The following is a 26,449-nucleotide window of genomic DNA, read 5'->3' as shown; positions in this document are numbered from 1 at the left end:
GTTGTATTATTTGCAAAGTAAAATAAATAAATATCTATTTTACTTCAATAGATCGGGTTGTGGTCCTGTGGCTAGAGTCTCGGACTCACGGACCAAAGGTCCGTGGTTCGAATCCCACTCTACCCCAACTTGATTCCATTTTCTAATAGTGAGTTATTTACAACTCGCTGAAAATGGCCCTCAAAATTAAATATTTGGGTAAATCATAAGAACGCAAATATTTCTTTTTATTAAAAAAAAAAAAAAAAATCTTCGATCTGTTGACGTTTGTGAAGTTAAAGAGCTGAAACTTTTATTATGTGGTTTTATCATGTCAATGACAGGTCATAAACCCTGTGGATGCCTTGACTTCTTTATTTCGTTCTCTAAAATATTCTTCATCTCTGTTGAAATATGTTAGTATTAACAGCTTTTTTTTCAAAACAATTTTTTTCCGCGCTTCCCGATCATTTATTTTTTAATTGTTATATTTACACGTTTTAAATAATAAAAAAAATATAACAACAAAAAAACAAAACATTATAATTACAGAAGAATAACATGGCCATACTATAAAATATACGTTCTTGTATATTTATTTTGGAGGATGGTACATAATTTAAAAATTGAATTTGAGGGTTGTTGATGTTTATTGGCAAGTTTATCAAATCTTGGGAGCATTGTGGAGAGTGCCATTCTTATCTTCTTTTTGACTACTAACCTGGCTCGATATTTGGTTTTCACTGCAGCCAGTGCCGAATAGCCAATTTCGCATAAATAAGACGTCACAAACGGTAGAAGTACCTGCATTTCTTAGCGATACAAAGATTCAAAGATTGGTGGCCTCCGTGGTGTAGTGGTCAAGACGCTTGACTCACACATGGAAGCTTCCGGGTTCGAATCCCGGTGAGAACACTAAAATAAAATGTGTTTTTTTTCAAGCCTAGTTGTTTTGTGATGTAATTGTAATTGGGCCTGTTGTGGTGCAAAAAATATAAAATAAAAATTTAATTTATTTATTATCTCCGCTAAAATTCATCTAATCTATCAATTTCTTTTTTTCTTACTTTGGCGCCTCCCTCCGCGAACAGTCCGCGCTTCCCCTTGGAGACGCGCCTCTTAGGTTGGAGACTGCTGCTCTAAGGGTCGGGACACATCACCACGGCGCGGCGCACCGCCGTGCCGCGGTACGGTGCCGCGGTACGTTGCCGCGGTACGGTGCCGCGGTACGGTGCCGCGTCGTGGTACGGTGCCGCGTCGTGGTACGGTGCCGCTTCGTGGTGATGTCTCCAGACCCTAAGGTACAGATATAATGTCAATAGAACAATCTACTATTTATTTTATTTTTTTCAAAATTTCTGAAATCACCGTGATTAGACGAGTACGCCAACTTGTAACAATACAATTGTATAAACTTTAACAATGTTTGAGTATGTCCAAATGCTTGCAGACTGGCTGGATTTCCTCCCTAGGGAGTAATTCATATTAAAATTTATTTCAACAGAGAGGGAAAACATTTTTGAGAAGGGTATATGGTTTTTGAATGTTATTTCTAACCTTAAAAAAAAACTATTTTTTCCTTCAACTTATTATAATTACTTTTTCTTTTTATATGCCTTTTAAGAATTTATTTTTTACACAACATGTTAGCGTGTTCATTGAATGAGACCATTATTTTATAATATGTTAATAAAAACTTTTTATGCTTTTTTTTCTTGTTTATCTACGGTATATTATTTAAAGTGTTTATTTCTACACACGTTGTATTGTTTGCAAAGTAAAATAAATAAACATTTATTTTACTTCAATTCTTCCATCTGTTGACTTTTGTCAAGCTAAAGAGCTGAAACCCAGAAAGTGATTTGGTTCAGCCGGATGAATCTCACCCACGAGATAAAGGTTTCAGCTCTTTTTCTTCACAAAAGTCAACAGATGGAAGAATTGTGGAAATGTGGATGTTCGAACATAGGCAGAATGGTGAATGTATCACAGTGTGTAAAGTGGCCACTTAACCAATAACAGGTCATAATTTATACTTACCTACATCTACTACCTGCATCGAATAATTTATTGTTAGTTGTGATTTTTTTAACAATTAAATTGAAATGTTCATGGAAGCAGAGAGAGAGGGAGGAAAGTAAAGTAGCTCTACAATGTCTTCTCCTTTTTATGAACTTTTTATGTAATATTTTTATTTTTACTTTTTTAGAATAAAATTATTTTTCCCCTCTCCTCCTGCATTCATTAGTGTGAAATCTGTAATTGGTCTTACTTTTTAAAATTGTTAATTTGTTCCTTGTTTTATATAAAGACTGTTTGATTTCATTATCATAAATAAATAAATAAATAAATAAATAAGGACTATAAATGCCTAGACTTCCATATTCCCTTCCCAAAAATGTTTCCTCTCTCTGTTGAAATAAATTAAGTATAAACTTTACTTTAAAACATATAATAAAAAAAGATTATTCAGCTCTATTGTGCCCAAGGATTTCAATCCAGTAAATTTTCCATCAACTGTGAATATATTTGTCGCAAAAAAACTGTTTTAAATGAACTTAATGCAATTTTTGATGCAGAAAATCAAATTCCTGAAGTGCAACGTTGAAAATTTAGTAAGATAATCAAGTTAAAACTGCACCACGCTCACTTTGATATCTGCCTTTGAAAAATTTTCCCATGTGCAGCTGAATTTATTTTTGTACTGACTGACTCGGTTTCGTAAATAAAATTGAAGATTTTATACACAAACATACCTCTTATTTCTGATGTAAGGGTTGTTATAGTTTGTTGTGATGATTTTTTTCTAGAATTTACTTAGGTTATTCTTATGTAACCTGAAGTAATGCTATAGTAAGGTTATTGTTATGTAACCTTTTAGCACCTGGTGCTCATCCAACAATCAACATCTCAACTTAAGTAAGTGCAAGGTTATGAGATTTTTTCGTCTGGAAAATCCAATCATATACGACTACTCAGTGAACGATGAATTATAATTTATCATCTGTGTCTAATATACGAGATTTGGGTATTATACTTGACACTAAACTTTCTTTTACAATTCATATTGAACATGTTATCAATGAATCTTTAAAACTTCCTGGGCTTATTAACAGAAGCACAGCTGACTTCAAAAATATCAATACCCTTAAAACTCTCTTCTGTTCCCTAGTTCGTCTGCACCTAGAGTATTCCTCTGTTATCTGGTTTTCATATTATGATGTTCAATAATGCTACTAAAACCGCACAAAATTCAGAGAAATAAAATATTAGGTATCTAAGCAAAAAGTTTGAAAAGTAAGCGATTATCATTGAAAACCGAAGAATCTGTAATTTAAAATCATAACAGTCTTAGTAAATCGGTTTTTGGGGATTTGGTTCATTAAAAATTCGGACGCGCTATATTAGTTTTCCATTTTACAAATAAAAATCAATATTCATGATTCTTGGCGCATTAAAAGTTAATTATCCATCCAAATAATAAACATATTACGTTATTTAGGATACAACTCAATTAGTTTATAATGTTAAAATGTTTGTCCGCTTCGAAGTGTAATGGTTAACGCATTTGCGTATCATGCAAGAGATCTTGGGTTCAATTCTGTACATGGCTGACATGAAGTATTAAGGGGGTTTTTACACTAGAATATTTCAAAGTCTTTGAACTAGAACATGAAGCATAATACTAATCCTCTCACCTTCATTTAACAAAAAATGTTTGAGATGTGCTACGGGTGGTGTACTAATGCAGTGGCCTATGCACCATTAGGTGTAGAAAGTGAATGATGATGGAGAGTAACTGAAATAAACTATGCAAAATAAGCAATGGCAGGTATGCAACTTATATGATTGTATGTTGTTATGTTTTTGATATTTTTTTGTGCGTTTTTTAATATAAATGATATAGCTATACAAAAAATAAATAGAATCGTAATTATGTAGGGTTTAAAACTGTTTGCACATTTTGTTACTTCATTCTGAATATAAAGTCTTCTTTGTACATTCTCCCATGCAAAAATATTTTTTGAAAAGTATATTGTTGAGTGACCTCGGCAAGGGTGACCCCAGAGAGGTCACATTAAATTGTAATATTAATCATTGTTTACAAAGTGAACACATACGGGCCATAGGTGTGTGGTATGTTGCATTACTTGAAAAAAAAAGCAGTTTAAATATGTCCCAATGTTTGAGTGTTCCCTATCCTGAATTTATTTGTGTTTTATTTAGGAGGTTAGTATCTACATTACAGTTTTACATTCCATAGATAAATTTTATATTAAAAAAAACAAAGCGGCGTTTCGTCGGGGAATTAAAACGAAAAAGATTAAAAGTTGTTCTTAATTTAAATTTAAACGTGGGTTCGAAATTTGATATGCATGCAGTGCGGCCATTACATATTATTACCGTGTCTGGATTCAAAGCATTAGGTTTATTAATGACGTATTGTTTGTTTCAATATTATTTAATTGTTAAAAAAACATTTGACAGGTTTCAATTATGACAAAATAATTTTGGTAAGGCCTCCCTGGTGTAGTGGTCAAGACGCTTCACTCACGCACGGTAGGTTCCGGGTTCGATCCCCGGTAAGAACACAAAAAAAAGTTATTTTTCTCAAGCCTGGGTGTTCTGTAATGTAATTCACCCTTGTAATTGTTCCTCCTGGCCTGTTGTGGTGCAAAAAAAAAGAAAGAAAAAAGATTTTCAAAATGTATAATCAATGAGAAAAACAGAAACTAAATCCTAACCTCCCTTTATTAATTTTTTTTTTTAAATACATAAATATATTCATTTCCTTGGTTCTTATTTATTTTTCTTTCCAAACTCAGTACCAGATTCCACATTCCTCATCCCTTAATATGTATAATATAATGTACTTTCGTTAGTTGATATGTGCAAAATTTATCTACGCGTTAAAAGAAGGCATTATTTACAATTAATTTGGTTTCTTCATGTACGTAGTTTTTAATATGTAAATTTTTTTTTAGTACAAACTCTAATTTTGACAAATCGGTTTTTTTGTTGGCTGAAAGACATGGTTTTTATTAATTAGTCCGCCAAAGTACCAATTCTTTGTAGTCGAAGATTAAAATAAATTAATAAAAATAAATGAAAGTAAATAACGTTTTTAAAATATATTTCCGGCAACCTTGTTTGGTGGAACTATCGAGTTAACGTGTAGTTTGTGGCATATATCGTTTTCAGTTACTATTTGAGATGCATTCAATCTTGGGGAAAACGCTTTCCATGTTCGCTGAAAAACGAAAAGCAGTATAGCACATTTGACAACCGACTTCCTTTGACAGAATTGTAGAAGCCTCCCCAGGTATGCAAAGTGCTGAAATATAATCTGCCAACGGGAATAATATAAAATGGAATGTTTTCAAGGCGTGACAAAACTTAAATTAAAATTAAAGAAGCTGAAATCTGTGTCAACAATTTTTTCTATTGTGTTGGGAAAAATTAAAACAAACGTTTTAAAAAAATAACAAATTTGACAAGTTAATATCTTCGGTAACAAGCAGTTGCGTAACGCATTGTGTATAAATTAAGCATGACTTTGTCATCTTAATTATCTGGGAATATCTCCATGGCGTCATTGTTCAAGAATTTACAAATCAATTTCTTGCTTCTGGGTTGTATAAAACGAAATACCGTGCAACGAGCTTCCTTTCTGCCAAAATACCACGTTAATTTAGCCAAGAGTAAAAGACTGAAAAGAACTCTCAAGAAAAATTCAGCAAAAGTTAGTCAAATAGAGATTATTAGGCCGCATAATGTTCTTGTTATTACGTTTGCGTAGCATTAAATAAATAAATAAAAACCTTTTTAACTCTCGTCTGTCTATATTTATCTCTTATTTATTTGAACGTTGAAGTTCTGTTTTATATAATCTTCAAATTGACATTTTCTCGTCTGATTTGGAAATTAAAATTTGTATAAAAATGCTGGATAATACAGAAAATATTTATTCTTACCATGCTAACAAAAATTATACGAATGAAAGTGATGACAATACCACAATAAATCTGTTGTCCTGTATAAGAAAGAGCACGAGAATAAAACTTATAACAAGGAAGACAGAGACCCTGTTCTGTGGCCAGTGTTTGTGTGAAAAAAATAAAGTAATTCATTTAATCAGTCGTTTATTGGCAATAAGCGGGAGTGCACGCTAGTTATACGACCGATAAATTTATGATTTTAAATTTTGTCTGCTATAACAGGCCCTAAATTATTTAATAAATTATAGAAAATGAATTATTTGTTTTGTTGTTTACTATGATAGTTGTAAAAAAACTTAAAAATATTGTTTTGGCTTACATTATAATCAATACGTTTAAAAATACTTTTCGTAATAATACTAGAATACAAGTATTAAATTCAGACGTATTGTCTTTTTTTTTTTTGGTATTTCCTGTTCTTTATTTAAATGAATTACTTGAGCAACTTTGTTTGCGTCATCTCTCTGTTTCTGAAGTTTACACAAGGGTTGTTGAGTACCATTATTGGTTAGTTTCCTCAATAAATATCAATTTTTTTAGTAGGCACGATATTGTCAATTACTTTCATTACGAAACAATATTCTCTATCATTTTTTAACAAACAAAAAAAATACCCGCGTACTGAGAACTCTTTTCAACTTCTTCGTGCATAGTAGACTCAAGAGTGGCTGGATGGTTTGGGGGCTACATGAACTGAATTACACTCTTATGATAGAGAAAATCCATTCTGAGATATCTCTAAAGAAGAGAGTGCGGCTATTATCCTTGACTCTATTCGATCGAGTTTCTCCAGGGTATGCTTGGCTACAACAGTTTAGAGACTAGAACGAATGTGTATTTGACTACACATTTTTATTGATTATTGCGCGGTATGGTCAATAACCCTGAGATTATGAAAAGCATTGGTTTGTATGTTCTTGGAAATTACCTAATAAAGCGTCAGTATAGATTATTTCAGATTCCGACATACAGGACCAACCTGCCGATGATTATGCCTGTTGGAAGGGCTACTGCTATGCTGAACAACAACGCTCTGGATCTTAATTTTTTCCATAAATCCGAAGTTGTTTTCCGGAGCAGGATTCTTCTACAACTTTGTCAAAAGTCTCTTTTATGTATTTTTTTTCCTGTTACAATATGTACGCTTTAAATTGTACTTTATTTAGAACATTTAAATTTAATTGATTTTTTTTTTTTGAATGTCTGAACTTCAGAATATTCTGTCTTTTATTTATTTATTTATGCTTAATTAAGTAAGTTCATAACATTTTTTTTTATTGAATCGGCATTCACTTCGTAACACTTCATTATAAATTATTATAAAAATAAAACTTTGTTATCAGTGTTACACAATTTTATTATTTTACAAGAACACAACTATAGTTTCGGGAGAGCACTCCTCCCATCAACGGGTGATATAAAACTTATATAATAAACACATAATATTGTTCACAGTGTCATAGAATATCATTGCCTGTTTTGCCGTACTGGCCAACATAATATTTTTTATTGAATCGGCATTCACTTCGTAACACTTCAATATAAATTATTATGAAAATAAAACTTTGTTATCAGTGTTTCACAATTTTATTATTTTACAAGAACACAAATATAGTTTCGGGAGAGCACTCCCATCGACGGGTGATATAAGACTAATATAATACACACACACAGAATATTGTTCACAGAATATTGAAAAATATTATGTTGCCCAGTACGGCAAAACAGGAAATGATATTCTATGACATTGTGAACAATATTCTGTGCTTATTATATTAGTTTCATATCACCCGTCGATGGGAGGAGTGCTCTCCCGAAACTAAAATTGTGTTCTTGTAAAATAATAAAATTGTGTAACACTGATAACAATGTTTCATTTTCATAATAATTAAGTTCATATCATCTTAAGAACTAATATAAACTTTTAATAATGTTATAGTTTTTTTATCAAAATTTCTCAATTACATATTTTTTCAAATTAATTTTAAATATTTTTATTTTTTCTATTTCCTTTATGTCTTCAGATAACTCATTGTATAGCTTCAATCCCTTGTTTTGCTTGCGGTAATACGATATTACATCACCGCGTGTAAAGGAATTTTGTAAAACTGCGTTTTATGAGTTAATACATTAAAAATGGATTCACCAAATGTTACGAGTATTTTATCGTACTGTGTGGATTACCTCAGCGTGAAACAGGCCATATTGTGTTTTAAAAATATGTCGAAAAATGCTGACGCCAAAATAAATGTTTTCAAGGCAAGCATTATTTGCACGAGCAATTTAAATAAAACACTTCGTCAAGTCTGAACTTACCCATACAATACTATTGTTATTTGAGATATTCATATTCCGATAGTTTTGTTGAAGGGCTGGGAAAATAAATAGCTGATGGGGAACGTAGTTCCATACGCCAAGTCACAATAGCATATTGCGAGTCTAGAGTGCCTTGCACGTAACTTCTTACACAATTTAAATATCATTTTTACTACAATATTTTGAGTTTGACTAAATATTTATTAACAAAACACCGGATTGCATCCTCAAAAAAGACATTGAGATACGAAAAAGATTAAACATAAATATAGATTAACATAAAACAACAGAGATGAAGAACATTTAAGAGAATGTAATAAAGAGAAGAAACGAAAAAAAGAATTGAGATATTCTTATCATTGTGACTCTTGACATTCATATTATAGCGGCAAATAAGGATATTTTTTTAACATAAACTCCTAAAAGACTAACATATTACGACAAAGATGAATTACATTTTAGAGAAGGTAATATAAAAGTCTGGGCATCTACAGGGCTTATGACCTGTCATTGGCTGGTTTAAGTGGCCACTTTACACACTGTAACATTCACCATTCTGCCTATATTTGTTATCATATATTAAAATGTAATTGCCTAGCTTGGAACGGGGTTTGTACCCTTCTTAGCTGGACAAAGCGAACGTAAAATTGTATTTTTGATAAAAGGTGTGTAAATAAATAAATAAATCAAAGTTCATGCTTTAAACTTAAATATAATAGAAAAATAATTAAATAACTGAAGTAAAAAATTAAGATAACTGTTACAAGATAAGTTTAAATAATTAAAAAATGCCGTTCTGTTACTAACATGTTTTACAGTATTATACTGAATAGCTTAAAACCTCCAGATCTTTAATTTAAAAATGGTGTTATTATGATAAACTAAAAAAAAACACTAATAATATAACAATCTCTTAATCAATCTTCATTCGAGAAATGTAGGACGGGATATGGGAAATGTAGGAAGTTGATTATAAAAGATGTTATAAAAGAAAATGTGGATGTTTAAAGTAGGCAAAATAGTGAATATTACACAGTGTGTAAAGTGGCCACTTAAACCAGCCATTGACAGGTCATAAGCCCTGTAGATGCCCAGACTTCCATATTACCTTCTCTAAAATGTTATTCATCTCTGTTGTAATATGTTGATGTTAACAGCTCCCCGGGGAGTTAAATCCAGTCCTTGTCTACAAAAATTTGGACAAACTCAAAATATTGTTGAGAAATATAGATGTTAAAACATAGGCAAAATGGTGATTGTTAGACAGCGCCAGCGCGTAAAGTTTCCAAATAAACAAGCCAATATGGAAATGGTTGGACTTCCATAATTATGGATAACTTATATAGCGCCATTTTTGTAATATAATACCTCAAGGGCGCTTTGCAAAGTGATTATATAAAGATATAAATTTAATTTTAATTTTTTAATTTAAGAAAAATAATGTACTTTTTCATATTACTTTTCCACCACATGCTAAGAATTTATTTAAATGATTTAGAGAACAAGTGGGTTTTAAGTTTCTTCCGAAATATCACTTCACTCTCACAGTTTCGGATTTCTGCTGGGAGAGCATTCCATGCCGTAGGGCCTGCGACCGCAAATGCACGTTCACCGAATTTAGTACGCTGTTTGCGTAGATGTATAATAACTTTTCCTTTCGACGTAGATGTAGCTGATCTAAGCGTAAGACGTCTGTCAGCTAGTTCATCTGGAATGCAGAGTTCCCTTAGATATTCTGGAGCAGAGTTGTGCAGTGACTTATACATAAGCCAACAGAGTTTGTATTCCACCCTCTGTGGAAAACGTAGCCAGTGCAATTCCCGAAGTAGTGGAGTAGTGGAGTGATATGACTGAATTTAGAGATTTATATTTTCTTTATTAAATTTTTTTCGTCTCTGTTTTAATAAGTATTTTTTTTTACATAAATCTTTATAGCTTAATTACATAAAATATAAGTACATCGAAACAGGTAAATTACAAAGGTAATATTATAATACGATATAAAAGGCAGCGTCCGTGTTGTAGTGGTTAAGACGCTTGACTCATGCATGAAATGCTCCGGGTTTGATTTTCGGTGAGAACACAGAAATTAAATGTGGGTTTTTTCTCAAGACTGGGGGTGCTGTGCTGTGATTCACCACAGTAGTTGAGCCTCCCGGCCCGTAGTGGTGAAGAAAAAATATGACAAGTTCGTTAATTTATCTTTTGCTAGTTAATAATCAAAAAAGTTCACATTGATTTGTTTTAAGGATTAAATATATTGATTTTTAAAATCATATATTGAATTTTAAAATCAATATATGCATAGTCCATCTTTGTAAAATACTAGAAGCATATGGGATGCCTATAAAACTAATCGAACTTATTAAAGCCCTTCACTCAAGGAGTGAATGCCGAATCAGAATTAACGATGTTGTCACAGATTGGTTTGAGGTCACCACTGGAGGTCGCCAAGGTTGCGTCCTTGTACCGTTCTTTTTTATAATCTTTATGGACTTCATCCTTAAAAAATCTATTCCACTAGATCAAGGAATATCTATCTCCCCCTCCCAAAAACTCTACGACCTAAAGTATGAAGAGGATGCGGTTATAATTGACGATATAGTCGAGGGTCTTCCGGGCACTGTAGATAAGTTAAATCGGTTTTTCACATTCATCGGTTTAAAAATTAATATTGCAAAAACCTAGGAACTGTGTAATACTTCGTATTTTGATGATCAAAATCCTTTGACTCTATCACACCAAATTATCGAAAGGGTCGAGAGTTTCAAATACCTGGGAGTATATGTTACAGAAAATGGCAGCTTTCAAAAATAACTGGGAGTGCAGTTAGGAGTAACAAGCGCCACATTCAACATGATGAAGGCTGTCTGGAGATAAGATATTTACTCAGTGAAAATAAAATGCCACACAAACAATGCCTGAAAAACACCTATTCTCCTCTACGGATGCGAATCGTGGCACCTCACTAGGGCTTAAAACAGCAAAATACTGAGTTTTGAGAATAGGTGTCTCAGAAGAATCTTGGTTGTGCGGTGGTGTGAATTTTTGCGGAATGAAGTAATCAAAGAACGGACGCAGCAAACTCCGGTGACAACTGTCATCAAGCGGAGGCGATACGGTTGGCATGGCCATGTACTGCGGATGCCTATTGTGAGACTTAAATCCGCTTGCCTATTTTACAAGGTATCGAGTTCTCGACGTCCTGAACATCTACTGCTGACTGTTTGTCGGCAGTTTATGTCAAAAGTTCAGAACAAGAACATGACTTAAAAGGACGCAAAGAAATTGCAGCCAATAGAGATGCGTGGAGGCTTTTTGTGGATATCATATGCTCAAGCTAGGGAGCAGACATGGAATGATGATGATGATTTTTAACAAATACAAGGTTTATGGTCATTTAATTTATATTTTATTATTCTTTAACCACACCTGATGATGCACAAGGCACTTCATTTGTTCACCAATTGCAGCGTATCTTGACATTTTTTTTTACATGAACAGAGAAAGAACCAAAATTGCAGATGTGGGAAAAAGAATTGCTGAGCTGAAGTGGAATAAAGCGAGTCATGATTCTCGGATGTCGGTCAGTAGATGAACAGAAAACGTGATGGACTGGAGTCCAAGAACGAGACGCAAAAGCACAGGGAGGCCCCAGATTAGATGGTTTGACGACATCAGAAGAGTTGCAGGTCCAAAGTGGCAAAAGGTGGCAGCTGACAGAGAATTGTGGAGGTCCAAATGAGAGGCCTCTGTTCAACACTGGACTCAAAAAGGAGGCTGAGCAAGTAAATACGCAAAACTACACGAAAAAATGTTTCATCTCGATTATGTCTAGAATTAAACACGAGACCACTCGCATGGTAGACCCACCGTTTGATCACTTTTTAGGCACTCGACTTCTAGCTGAAAGTTTCCACCCAGTTGAAAATACTTGTCCAAAATTCTGGTTCTATTTCACACATACACATCTGTATTCTTCATCCACCTGAATGCTGAGATACTGTTTATGAAACATCATAAAAAATAAAAACGTTATTTACAAAAATAATAAATAAAACAAACATGGTTTGAATTATGTTTACCGAAAATAAATTCAAGGTGCCCTTTATAATATAATGCGAATATATTTGAAAGCTAGATTCCTTTGTAATGGAATTACGCTTTCAATATTTTATTGACGCCAGTTTGACTGGAACCTTATTTATATTTAACTTAACGTCTCCTTGCCGCAAAATGCTGAACGAAAATATTATTATGTAAAATAAGTTAATGTTACTTCAAGATTCAAGTTTATCAAATTTCAAATAAGTGACTTCGGGAAAATTCTATAAATGTAAAAACAAAATTCGGAAGATTTTTGTCTTCATTTGAGAATCCATGGTGTTCGTCTAGTGGTGACGTGGTGAGTGCGTTTGCCAACCATGCAAGAGGTCTCGGGTTCAATTTGCGACATGGAATATTGATTTAAAAATGTGTTGCAACAATATAATATTTCATCGTTCCTCGATTGGCACCTTAAGCGTAAGACCGGTCATCTTACCTTCATGTAATAAAAACGATCAAGACACGCTGTAATTAGAGTACCACTACAGTACCCTATCCACCAGTAGATGCGGAAAAGCAAATGATGATGATGATAATCCATAGAAGAAATATTTGTATCTGTCTGTGCGTGTCTTGCTTCGTGATCTAATGACAAAATTTCCTGTTTTACTAAATCTGAAATACCTAGAATATGCGAGCAATATAACAATTGATGAACCAAGGCTAGTATTTTTAATGACAATATAATATGTAAACTTATGTCGAAAATCATAGAAATATTGAGAAAATCAGAAATTATTTTTTTAATTTTTTTATATTTATTTCCTTTTTTTGTGTTCACATGCAACCTTTATTATTTTAGTCAATTTTAGGAATTAAGGCTGGCGTTGTGGTGCAGTTGGTTAGACGGCCGACAATGAAACTGGCGTCGCGGGTTCGATTCCCGCCAGTTGCAAGAAAAAAACCATGAAAGATTTTTTTCTCAATTGGTCTGGGTTTTGTGGTGAATTTTTCATTACTTTCTTCCATATCTCCTCTTTCCCACCTGCTGACAAGCCTCTAAAATATAGGCTTAGCGGGTTATTTCTTTAAAAATAACTTTAAAAAATATGTAAATAAAATTATAAATTTAGGCTGTTATTTAAATAAATGTTATTTTGTAACTCTTTTGGTCTATACAAAAGAGTTTAAGGGCTTCTCTAGAAAATTAAAGTCCTATACATTATAGTGGAGTGAAAATATTTTTTATTGAATTTCAGATTTCCTATATTATCGTTCGATGCCTTGATGGTACAAACATAAGTAAAGAATGCAAAATATCATCAAATTCTAACATTATCTTTCGGGATCTTCAGGTAAAATATTGGAGCCACCATTTTCTTCAAAATAAAGTGATAGTGAAATAGGAGACAAAATTTTGAATGAAAACATAAATATCTGTATTGAAATGTTTTCTTTTCACACACAAGCTGTGGAAAGAGGCGTAAAACTGGTCACTGATGCAAGTTTGGCTGTTTGTGGAACTACAGCAAGCGATGGATATATCCGAGCAAGAATAAAATCGAGCGAAAAATCTCAGTATTTTTCTGATATTCAAGGAGCTACCACGCATAAAAATGATATAACTGAAAGCTGAAATAATTGAAACGTGTTATATTCTTGTAATTTTTTGTATTTTTAATTGGGATAATAAAGTTTAATTGGATAAAAATATTAGTTTTATTTATTGAAATATTTCGAAAAATTTTGCTTTTTTCTAAATTTTAAGTCTTGTGCGCCACCTGAAGAAAAGTAAAAAAAATGATTATGTATGCATATTTCAACAGCTACTTTTCAGCAAAAAAAAATTGCCACATTTCACTCCGCCCGACTGTACGTATTTTTGAAAATCAGATAGTTTATCGAACAAAGACCGAGAAAAAAGTAATTTACGCAACAATATTGAAAAAATATCGAATTGACGTGATTTAGAATTCATTATATAGACAAAAGTTTGGAAGAGTGGTTAATTATTGAAGAAGCGGTTGTTATTGAATGAAACTCGTGAAGTGATTCACCTGGAAGCAATCGCCATATTCACCTGATTTAGTACATCTCTCCCGACCAAATTGTTCCCCGTTATTACTGCTATCAATTCGATCGGAAGGCAGTATTTGTTAAAATCACTCGTGGGTTTAGCAGAGGCGTACGAGTACCATACTTGATAGACGATTCGTTACATAGCTTCTGATGTACGGTAAAGTATTTATCGGTTATTGACCAGCTCAAATACCTTACTGGACTTTACGAGTATGGAATCTTGGGATAGAATTTCATACGTATAGTTTCCAATCAAAACGCGGGAATCAAAATTTTACGGTTATTATTAAATTAACAATGTCAAACGACTCAATACGTCTAACATAAATACGGTGTAATCAACCATTTATGTCTGTATTCGGAGATAAAACTCAAAGTGAAGAAATAACATTATATTGTCTTTATCAGACATACTAAACTTTTTCACATACATAAAAACAATACAAATACAGCATAAATTCACCCATTAATCGTGATCTTATACGATCAAATAGATACTCTCTACATCGGCATCATACAATACTGCAAAATATTTTAAAAATAATATTCCAGGGAATGTCTACACAACAACTTTCCTCACTTTTTATGATACGCTCTCACTCACACACACACACACACACACCCTGTTTTTGCGGTTTTGACATACCTATTAACAAACTTAGGCTCTAATTGGAATACAACTAGAGTACAACTCTTACTCTAAAACACACTGTTTTTACGGTTTTGACATACCTATTAACAAATTTAGGCTCTTATTGGAATACAACTAGAATACAACCCTTACTCACACACGCACCCTGTTTTTACGGTTTTGACATACCTATTAACAAATTTAGGCTCTAATTGAAATAAAACTCAAACAACATTTTATCCCTAGGCTGCGAATGCCCAGTTGCATTCTACCGGCAACACTACTTACTAGTCCAACTCATTAGGGTCCACGTGGATAACTCAGGGTAATGGGATTACACTCATAACCGTGTGATCATAGCCGATAACGAGAGGGTGAAAGGCGAGTTTTTGGCGCCTCCAAACAAGAAACAACCACAGAAGGCAACGGGAAACCACTATAGTCGTCTTTTCCCAGGAATCACTATGGCGAGTATATCCAACAAGCAGTTGTCCTGGCCTCGGAGTAGCGCAGGACCAAGATGCTTTCACAATAGTGATTGCCAACGTCAGGAGGACCTGATACGGCAACGCAAGAAGAAGAAGAAGAAAAAAAACGTAAACATTCCAGTATTTTTCATACAGAAAACTTTGTGAAAAAAATTAAGATTACTTTTAACTTCCCATAAAATTACGGACCCACATATTAAATTTTATTTTACTTTTAAAAAAAAAAAGATTAATTTTAACTTCCTATTAGAATACGGACCCGTATATTGCGTAGGGTAATTGCTATTGGTAAACTAAATTCAATGTTTTAATTGTCTGTGAAATGAAGGTAAGGTGAACAGTCTTAATCTTCAGGTGCCAGTCCGGGGACTATATTCATCAATACCCAAAGCGTTATCATTCGCGAACGTTCTTTTATTCTTTTTTTCGTTATTTTCATAGCATATTTTATGAGTGGAACGCGACTGATTCGTTAGTATAAGTTCTGATGATCCATATGGTATAACTAAAAATTAAGATAATTTATGCAAATTTAAAAAAAAACAAGTGTTTTTTTTATAGTGATTTATAAATGTATAATCATTTTTCATTTAACCCTTCAATGCCCAATTTTTCTAATTCTTACTAAAATTATAGTTTTTTTATGCAAATACTGGGAAAAATAATGAAAAAAAAGACTTTTTTTTCCAGTTTTAATTTCATATTTGTGTTTATGTAGACAATATGCTACATCGGGCATTAAAATGTAAAAAACACAAGAATGTAAAAATAACAAAAAATTACAATTCTTATGACGAAAGTTGCGGAAACAATTATAACTTCAAATCTTTAGAAAAAGACAAAGAAATCACTCTTTGAACTTTAGCTTAATTACGATTTTGACAGAATACGTGCAACTGACTCATAGTCTATTAACATTTTTATTTTTTTTAAAAGACACTAAATTTCCTCATTGGAGTACCATTACAGTACCATATGCACTACTGTGTGTAGACATGGCAATATTTTTATGACGGCAATTTAGCATTTAGCAATAGTATTTAGAATTCTGGGCTATTTCGTTGAGTCTATAATAATACATAAATATAACTAAATATAACCACAATTTGCAAAATAAATGGTTATCCGGGTGAAAAAAAGTCAGAAAATTTACTATAACATCAATAATAAATGAATGTTTAAAATTGTACAATATATTCACACGTAAGTAGTCATCCTTTTTTATTTTATTTTGCACCGCATATAAAAATGTCTGCTTAAAAAAATGTTGTTCTTAGTTAAGTAGACTTCACACATAAATCTTGTAAAAATGTAGCAGATAAAGGAATAATTATTATGTTTGCTAATAAACTATTTTGTTTTAATTATTTACCGTCAAAGATTTTTTCAACAAGACGCTACTGCTCACTTAAGAATTTCAGATATCTCCCCTAACGTTTTTCTGAAATATTTTTAAAAACGAATGGGTTCCTCATTGGCATAAAACACGTAACGCTTTAAGTTTTTTTACTGATCCGGCAAAAAAAGTATGCCTTATGACGTATTGTAATTTCGCAATTTCAATAAGCTTCATAAACCCGGAAAAGACTGTTTAAAATATTATCAAAGAAAATGTTTATAAATGCATATTTCTGTTTATCCCGAAAACGTATTTACACGTTACAATTAATTATACAATTAAAAGACTCAAGTTATGACAGTTTACTATAGAATTAAAAGGCAAGTGGTGTTTAAACCCACTAATTTGGAATAAACACTGATCAGTGGCCTTATTCTGTAGCTTATTATTTACGTAAATTCAGTCGTATTGTATGAGGGTGAACGAGAGTGAAATACGATATTGATTGCGTTAGAATGAGATAGATAAATGACGTACGAATAAACTAACAACACGAAATTGCCAAAGAATAAGCCTCCTGTTTAAGCGCTTTCGCGACGTCTTATATTTATTATTATTCTCATTTTTCTTTTTCTTTCTGTAGACTCAACTTGAATTAATTTTAATTTAACTAAATTAAATAACAAAATATTTGGAAGTCTTAATCCTTACTAAATTTCTACATACGAATATATTTAATTTTGTGATAAAAGTATCAGTTTCGAAGATGTCGCGATAGCGATCAAACCTGTCTCTGGTTATACCAAATTTATAGATTTAAGTAACACTGATATATTATATTATAATTAATTGCAATGAACTTCCGCGTAAACGATGTTTTTTTCAATTCTATCATGATTGGCATTGACAAAATAAAATCCCAACCGTCCATACGCTCTTCAGCTGCAAATCATGATGTAATCTAATTCCTATCTCTTATAAAATTACATCATTATTTGCAACGAATAACTTAAATCTCAACAGTCTGTCATGTTATAATCTAATTCCTATCTCTTATAAAATTCTATTATTTTTGACAACGAATAACTAAAATCCCAACAGCCCGTTCATGCGCTTTGAAGCTGTAAGAAGTCATGTTGTAATCTAATTCCTATCTCTTATAAAATTACATCATTATTGGCAACGAAGAACTTAAATTGCTACAGCCCGTTCATGCGCTTTAAAGCTGTAGAAAGTCATGTTGTAATCTAATTCCTATCTCTTATAAAATTACATCATAACTGACAACTAATAACTAAAATCCCAACAGCCTGTCCATACGCTTTGAAGCTGAAGTAAGTCATGTTGTAATCTAGTTCCCATCTTTCCAAAATCCAAAATCCCAACTGTCCGTCCATGCCCTATGAAGCTGTAAGACATGTTGGGATGTTTATTGTACAGCGCTCTTGGGATGATTTTCACAAAACTAGCGCATTGTTTATTTTTCATAATAATAACACAGAGCAGTTTTTAATATTATATATAATGCTTTTATATTTTATACAAAGCCTATGTTAAAGATAAATTAGGTTTTATAATTTCAATCCAGGATATGTAAATTAATTACTGCGTCAACATTTACGCAAAAATAAACGTAAACTTTCCTAATTATGTTATAAACACGTGTTAATTATAATTAAAACAGCAATACACATTCATTCACATTATACAAAATTTGCTGAAATGTATGTGTGTACTTTATAGAATGTTCAAAAACAAGGGAAGGACGAGCAAAGATTTATAAATCAGAGACCTTAACTGTGCAACGTTCTACTCCAGGAAATAAAAAAAACAAGGAAAAATCTACTTTAGCCCTCGGAACAAAACATTATTTAATAAGTAAAAGAAATTAATAAATATATTTTTATAAAACTTATATTTGAAGCACTAACTTCGTTGCTTTATACAGGGTGTTCTTTAAACCCTGTCACATCCGAAACCACGATGGTCAGTATGGGCAAGAAGACATATTAGCGTTTTTAAAAAATATTTAAAACAAAAAAAAGTTTAATATAAAGTAGTAAAAAAAGCAAATGGCTGCTTACTTCTGTAGGCGAGGAGTGAGGGAAGCGCATCGCAGTGTCAGACTCCCCCCTCCTCCCTCCTCGCTTCACCCCTGCAGAAGTAAGCAACCATTTTCTTTTTTTGATATTTTATTTTTAAAAATTATATTTGTTCTAAAAAATTATTTTAATGTGCCAATATGTCTTCTTGCTCATTCTGATCATTATGGTTTCGCATGTGACATGGTTTAATAAACACCTGTATAATAAAATATTTTAATTAATTTTTCAACTATAAACTTAATTTAAACACGGAAAATATTATTGAATTATTGATCATACAAATAAATATATGAAATAATTCGCTCACAACATTTTTTAAATAACTCAAACAGAGGAAAACATTTGAGTTTGTAGATCAAGCATTCTAAGAATTTATCAAGTTTGGGGGGGGGGGGTACAATGGGATTCGAACCACGGATCTTTGAGCCATGAGTCCGAGACACTAGCCACGGGACCACAACCCGATTTAAAAAAAAAATGTTTGTTTTGTATGTAATTGCAAAATATTGTTTATTTACAGAGTAAAAGTTTTATTTTTGATACCCTACCAAATTTTAATACAACTTGTACTATTCAATAATAATGCGTTAGCGTTTTTGTATAATGTTTAAGTTAAATAATATGTTCGAATAAATATATTTTTTTTAATTTCTAAGATAAATTTGCTCCAATTTTCAAGAAAGCTATCTTTTTAAAACCTCTCCTTTTCATTTAATCTTGCAATCACTTAGGTGGCACTTTCTTTTACATAAATATAAATTAATTTATTTGAGGATTTACGTGGGTATCAACAAAAGTCTACCCCTTTTCTTTATATAAATCACCCCCAGAAAAAAAAGGTTTCCTGAAGTATCTCTTTATCAAGCTTAGAAAAAAACGACGTGATATTCCAATACCGACTACTGCCTCTAAATTTCTCGTAAGTTTAAAATAAAAATATGTAAAGACCTAAATTCGTTGCTACAGAGGGAAAATATTTTTGAGAAAGAAATATGGAAGTCTAGGCATTTACAGGTTTTATAACCTATCGTTGGCTGGTTTAAGTAGCTACTTAACACACTGTGTAACATTCACTATTTTGCCTACTTTAAACATCCACATTTTCTTTTATAACATCTTTTATAATCAACTTCCTACATTTCCCATATCCCGTCCTACATTTCTCGAATGAAGATTGATTAAGAGATTGTTATATTTCCAAATAGGAATAATTACCTTTTTTGCAATCCAAGCAACCGTGTAACTTTTCTTAGAAAATGGTGTTGGATAGAATTGGTGAGGTCAATATGAGTTCTTTAGAAAGAAGATCAAATTGGAGAAGCATATTCTAGATGGGGTCAAATTAGTGAGCTGTAAAGAGTTTTGATGGTATTGATATTTTTTCCATCCGTCTTCATTACATCAATAAAACCAAGAAGTTTGAGAATTTTTTTTTCAATATTGATTTTTTTACATTAGGTTGTAGTCTTGTAGCTAGTGTCTAGGAGTCACGAATTGAATGTTCGTGGTTCAAACCCCACTCTACCTTAATTTGATTTCGAATTTCTAATATTGAGTTATTTACAACTCGTTAAAAATATCCTTCAAAAATAAATATTTGGGTTAATCATACGATCGCAAAAAAAAAATATTTGTCAAAAAAAAAAATTTTTTTAATGTGTGACAAGATTCTTTATTGATGAAACCATCGAAAGGGAAATATTTTTTAGTTTGTAGTTTTATAATTTTCAGTAGAAAACAATAATTAACATCACACCATTCATTAAAACAGTCAATATCCTGTTGAAAAAGAAGACAATCATTGGGAGATTTGGAAAGTTTAAGTGTTTTGTTCAATAAATTCAATTAAAATAGAGCATTAATAGTTGTTGGATGCTCGATACCTTCGACCTCGGGACTGTAAAACAAGGCCTGCCCTTTCGCGATACGCGTGTTCGAAGAAAACAGGGAACGTTTGATTTTAGGTAAACTAATTGACGTTATGGTTTTGAGTGTCAATCCTGGAATTAATGAAAGGAGTAAGGACTTACGGTTTCCTCCTTTTGGCACTGGTCCAGAAAGACACCGTTATCGTTTGCACTGGTCACTTTGCACGTTTTTGTATGTTGGTGATTCGAAATCACTGTCACGCTCGCGGTACGGTTTTCGTTGTTGTTCGCGTTGCTTTCTTGACTCGCCGCCAGGGAGAAGTAGGTATATTGGGATTCAAAACAAGGACCACCGGAATCAAAGGAAGGAATGGCTTGACACTTGAATAAAAGAAAATGAATCCGAAACATACTCCCCCGCGCTGCGGAATATGACGGCATATTCCCAGTAAATGGTTCTGTTTTGGTTAACGGTTAAAGAAATATGCCGACCGATGTGATGTATGATATGATAAAGGTTTGAATAATACGATTGTCACTACGTGAATATGGATAATAAGTGATGATGGGTGATTATAAACAATGTCTTATGAGGGATGATTATGAATGAGAACCCGATACTCATTCATCCGGAATAGGGCATAACTTTACAAGTGGTCTTTTGATTAAACCACTTGCTGTTTGCACTGATACAATTCGAATTATCCCGTCAGTTCCTGCATACGTCTCGATTACTCGACCTAAACGCCAACGTAAAGGTGGTACTGAGTCGTCTTTAATGACGACCATCTGACCGACGTCGATGGGTTTCGAAGGTTGCATCCATTTGGATCTCTGCATCAATGTGGTCAAATATTCGCGATGCCAACGTGACCAAAAGTCATTATGCATCTGTTGGATAAGTTGCCACCGGCGCAGCTTGTTGACCGGAGCAGTTACTGAAGCAGGAACTACGGTTAATGGTGTCAACGTCAAAAAGTGCCCCGGTGTCAGAGCTGTTAAATCGTTAGGATCGGAACTCAGGGGACATAATGGCCGCGAGTTTAGTACTGCTTCGATTTGTACTAAGAGTGTATTGAGTTCCTCGTAAGTAAGGATCTGTGCTCCAATAACTCGATATATATGGGTCTTAACGCTTTTAACCCCGGCTTCCCAAAGTCCGCCAAAGTGTGGAGCACTGGGTGGGTTGAATTTGAACTCAATGCGTTCTGCTTCGCTGGCGTCACGCATCAAATTTGACAAGATCTTGTAAGCACCTTTAAAATTAGTGCCGCAATCCGAATGTATGCGGTTACATCTTCCTCTGCGGCTCACAAAACGACGCAGAGCCGCTAAGAAGGCATCCGATGACAAGTCTGAAGCCAACTCAAGGTGTACGGCTTTGGTTGCAAAACAAACAATAAGGCATAGATAAGCCTTCGTGGTACGAGCACCTCGATATCTATGCATCGTGATGTTAAACGGGCCTGCGTAGTCAACGCCAACAGTTTGAAACGGTTTAAGTTGTGTGACTCGCAGCCGTGGCAAATCAGCCATTTTGGGTTGCAATGACTGAGGATTGGCCCGGAAGCACTTGAAGCATTTCGATAAGATGTGCCGAATAGCACGTTTTGCAGATAAAATCCAAAAATTTTGAATAACCAGATATTGTACCGACTGTAAACCTGGATGCAGATTCTCGCTGTGCACGCACTGAATTATAAGATCAGTCAATCTATGTTTTCGAGGCAATAAAGCTGGGTGTTTTGCGTCGTATGATAAATCTGAAGATTTTAGTCTCCCACCGACCCGTAATATACCTTCACTGTCAATAAAGGGATTTAATTTTCTCATTGATTTCGGTAAATCTTTTCCCAGTTTCAGATTCTGAATTTCCCAAATGAAGGCGGTGTTTTGAACAGATTTTACAAGATACATCAAAGCCTTATGCATTTCCTGATCTGTAGGTTGACGAAGTGCTTTATCTTTTATAAGAGAATAATTTATGAAACGTAATATGTATACTACGATACGTTGTATTTTTCTAAGTGAAGAATAACGTGTGATTAGCACTTCTAATGGACGCTGACATGAGTCGTTAACAAGTACGTTAGGTCGTTTTTCTAATTCAATATTTCTTGCTACGTCATTAGATTTACCAATTATCAAATTCGGCCAATCGTTAAGCTCCGATTTCAGCCATGAGGGGCCCATCCACCAAAGTGGATGATGTATCAGGTCATCGGGCAACAAGCCTCGACTAGCACAATCAGCTGGGTTTTGAGTGGTAGGCACGTGCCTCCATTCAGCACACGGCAGCTTACGTTGAATGTTGGAAATTCGATTTCCAACAAAAACCTTATATCGGGTTGATTGTGATTGAATCCAAGATAATACGATAGTTGAATCTGACCATGCATATACTTTTGTTATATTGCTGATTTCTGAATGTGTTTTAAGAATGTAATGCATGAGATCAGCTAATAATGAAGCTGCACTGAGTTCTAAACGCGGTAACGTCATGCGCTTTACGGGTGATACTCGAGATTTGGCGCATACAAGTGCCACCTGGTGATGATGATTGGCTGTCGAACTGCGTAAGTAAACAACTGCGGCATAACCAGATTCACTGGCATCACAGAATCCATGAACTTGATATTCATGAGATCCGTTGTTAGTTATACGTCGGTTTACTTTAATTTGTGTAAGATTAGGTAATTGCGTAGTGTACCTTACCCATAGGTTATGTATGTCACTTGGGACGGGGTTATCCCAAGAGACCCCGAGCAGCCAAAGTCGTTGTATTAATAACTTGGCCAAGAATGTTAGAGGCGATAAAAATCCTAGGGGGTCGAATATACGGGCTAGCTCTGAAAGCATAGTCCTTTTTGTGCATGATCGGTTAAGTGGATTGATGTGATAAATAAATTGATCTTCTGCAGAATTCCATTCAAGTCCTAAAATTTTGATAAAATCACGATTAGAATCGAATTGTAGTGACGAAGCTCTGTGTTCTTCGGGTATAGCATTCAGAAACTGTGGTTCATTACTTGACCATTTTCTCAACTCAAATCCTCCAGAAGACATGATACCGTTAAATTGTGTCTGGAGACTCCGAGCTGATTCTAGCGAATCACAGCCCGATACTACGTCATCAACATACAGGTCTCTCATTATTACGCTAGATGCAAGGGGAAACGAATTTCTCTCATCTTGTGCTAATTGATGCATAGTTCTAATAGCAAGAAAAGGAGCCGAAGAAATTCCAAAAACAATTCGGTTGAGTCGATATTCTCGAATGGGTTCATTAGAAGAGCAACGGAATAGAATACGTTGATAATCTTGATGACCTTTAGTCATTTTTATTTTGCGATACATTTGACGTATGTCCGCCGTAAAGACGATTGCATGAAGACGAAATCTCAAAAGAATTTCTACGATATCTGTTTGTAGTTTACACCCTGTCAACAAGGTGTTGTTTAATGAAGAACCTCGCTCATCCTTGGCCGAAGCATCAAAAACGACGCGAAGTTTTGTCGTAAGACTTTCGGGTTTCACGACTGCGTGGTGAGGAATATAATATGCAGATGAGGATTGACATTCACCGGGAGGAATGGGCTCCATATGATTGCTTGATAAATATTCCATGATATGATCATTGTATTCCTTATAAAAAATATGATTTTTTAACAGGCGCTTTTCAAGATGATAGAATCGCCGCAGGGCAATTGAATAAGAATTGACGAATGATGGTGTCTCTGAATTACGGAAAGGTAAATTCACTACATAACGCCCATCGGATTCTCTGGAGTGAGTGTTCTGGTACATCTCTTCACATCGTTGATCGTCCGCAGAGAAATTTGATGGCTCAATGTTAGGTATATTTTCAATCTCCCAAAGTTGTTGAACAGCACAATCCAGTCGGGTGTCATCAATTACAGACAATGAATGTGACAGTAAGTTGATTTGATTGCTCGAGTTAGCAGACAAGACTCTTCCCATTAAAACCCAACCGAATACGGTATTTACCGCTGTCGGAGCCATTTCATCTCCTTCTAATTTGCCTGAAAGAAGAAACTTGGGAAACAACTCACCGCCTATTAAAATATCAATTGAACGAGGTTGGTTATAACGATTATCAGCCAACACAATATTCGATAGGTGACGATATTGAGTGGTGATTTGGTGGGTTGGCATGTCACCGCAAATATGCTCTAGTGTGACAGCTTCGGTAAAATATACTGGATCTGGTTTACCCACTGGACGTAGTTCAATGCTTACTTTATGAGAAGATGTAGTAGGTACCTGACCAATGCCTGACATTGGGGTATCTACCTTACACCGTTTTAAACCTAATCTGTTTACGCAGCGATTTGAAATTATGTTGATTTGACTACCAGGATCGAGTAAAATACGAACGACTTGATAGTTGCCATAATAATCCCTTACTTCAACTTCAGCTGTCGCTAAGAGGACAAAAGAAGGTGTAGGGCGTGATGCCGAATGCATATTGCTAAGAGTAGTAGCTGGAATGATATAATTATTTTTAGAAGTGGAAGCGATAACTTCTGGTGAATTATGAACTTCAGAGACGTTTGAAGAACACAAGTTTGTATTATGACGAGAATTGCATTTTTTGCAATTGAAAGTTGATTTGCAATTTGATAAGTTATGATTTGATCTCAGGCAGTTTACGCACAGTTTTAGTTGCTTAACGACATTCCAACGTTCTTTCGTGGGTTTCTCCTTAAACCGTTCGCATGAATATATAAAGTGATTTTCCGAACACAAAGGACACGTTTGTGTATTCGCCAATAAGGTTGATGAGGATTTCGGTTTGTTAAACGGAGTCTTCTTGGCGATGACGTCAGGAGAACGATCTCTGGAAAGACGTGATCTCTCCAAAGCCTGACATCTTTCTACAAGAAACTCTTGTAATGTTGAAAAAACTGGAAAATCTACCCCTTTAATGGATAATTCAAATGCTTCGCGTGAATTTTTATCGAGTTTAGTCAAAAGAGTGTGAAAGAGAATAAAATCCCAGTCAGATGTCGGAAGTCCTAATCCCTTTAGGATAGAAATATTTTCCATAAAAATGTCTAGAATTTTTCTTAACGCCTGAGGAGTATTAGTAGTAATTTGTTTATGATATAAAATCTCTTCCCAACATAAAAATGCAAGATGTCGTTTATTATTATATCGCGCTATTAACGCATCAAATGCGTCACGATAATTATTAGCCGTGATTGGATATGCTCGCATAATGTTTACAGGCTCCCCTGATAGTGACGATATTAAATATTGGAACTTTTCCACGTTCGATAAGTCGTTCCTACTGTGCACTAAACTTAAAAATAAATCATAAAACGCAGGAAACTCTTTTATTTGACCTGTAAATAAAGGTAATTTTATTAATGGCAATTTTGCGTAGTGCTTCTTTTCACACGTTTCGGACTGGACTTCTTTCTTCAATGGTGGTAAAACCAGTCGCTTGATGCTGAAAATCTCACACACGATTTCATCCATTTGTTCCTGAATCTCATTGTTCTCCCTTACGGCAGCTTCATCTTCAGAAATTTCGGACAAAATTTTTATTTGCGTTTCGTTAAACATATCCAT

General features: G+C 33.9%; 1 protein-coding gene across 1 annotated transcript; it reads right to left on the bottom strand.

Annotated features, from left to right (window-relative positions):
- Positions 1–1,098: 1,098 nt before the first annotated feature.
- Positions 1,099–26,449, bottom strand: LOC148284333 (uncharacterized). The gene is made up of 3 exons (XM_088241573.1): positions 26,341–26,449; positions 21,617–24,894; positions 1,099–1,275 (listed from the first exon to the last, which is right to left on the bottom strand). Exons 1-3 carry the CDS (start codon positions 26,447–26,449, stop codon positions 1,099–1,101), a joined length of 3,564 nt encoding a protein of 1,187 aa, XP_088097699.1.

Source organism: Micrasema longulum, unplaced genomic scaffold, assembly GCF_059751315.1.
Source record: "Micrasema longulum isolate JH-2025_06_02 unplaced genomic scaffold, ASM5975131v1 h1tg000131l, whole genome shotgun sequence".
Classification (NCBI taxonomy): domain Eukaryota; kingdom Metazoa; phylum Arthropoda; class Insecta; order Trichoptera; family Brachycentridae; genus Micrasema; species Micrasema longulum.
The sequence above is the reverse complement of the archived record's forward strand: the minus strand, read 5'-3'. Positions and strand labels throughout refer to the sequence as shown.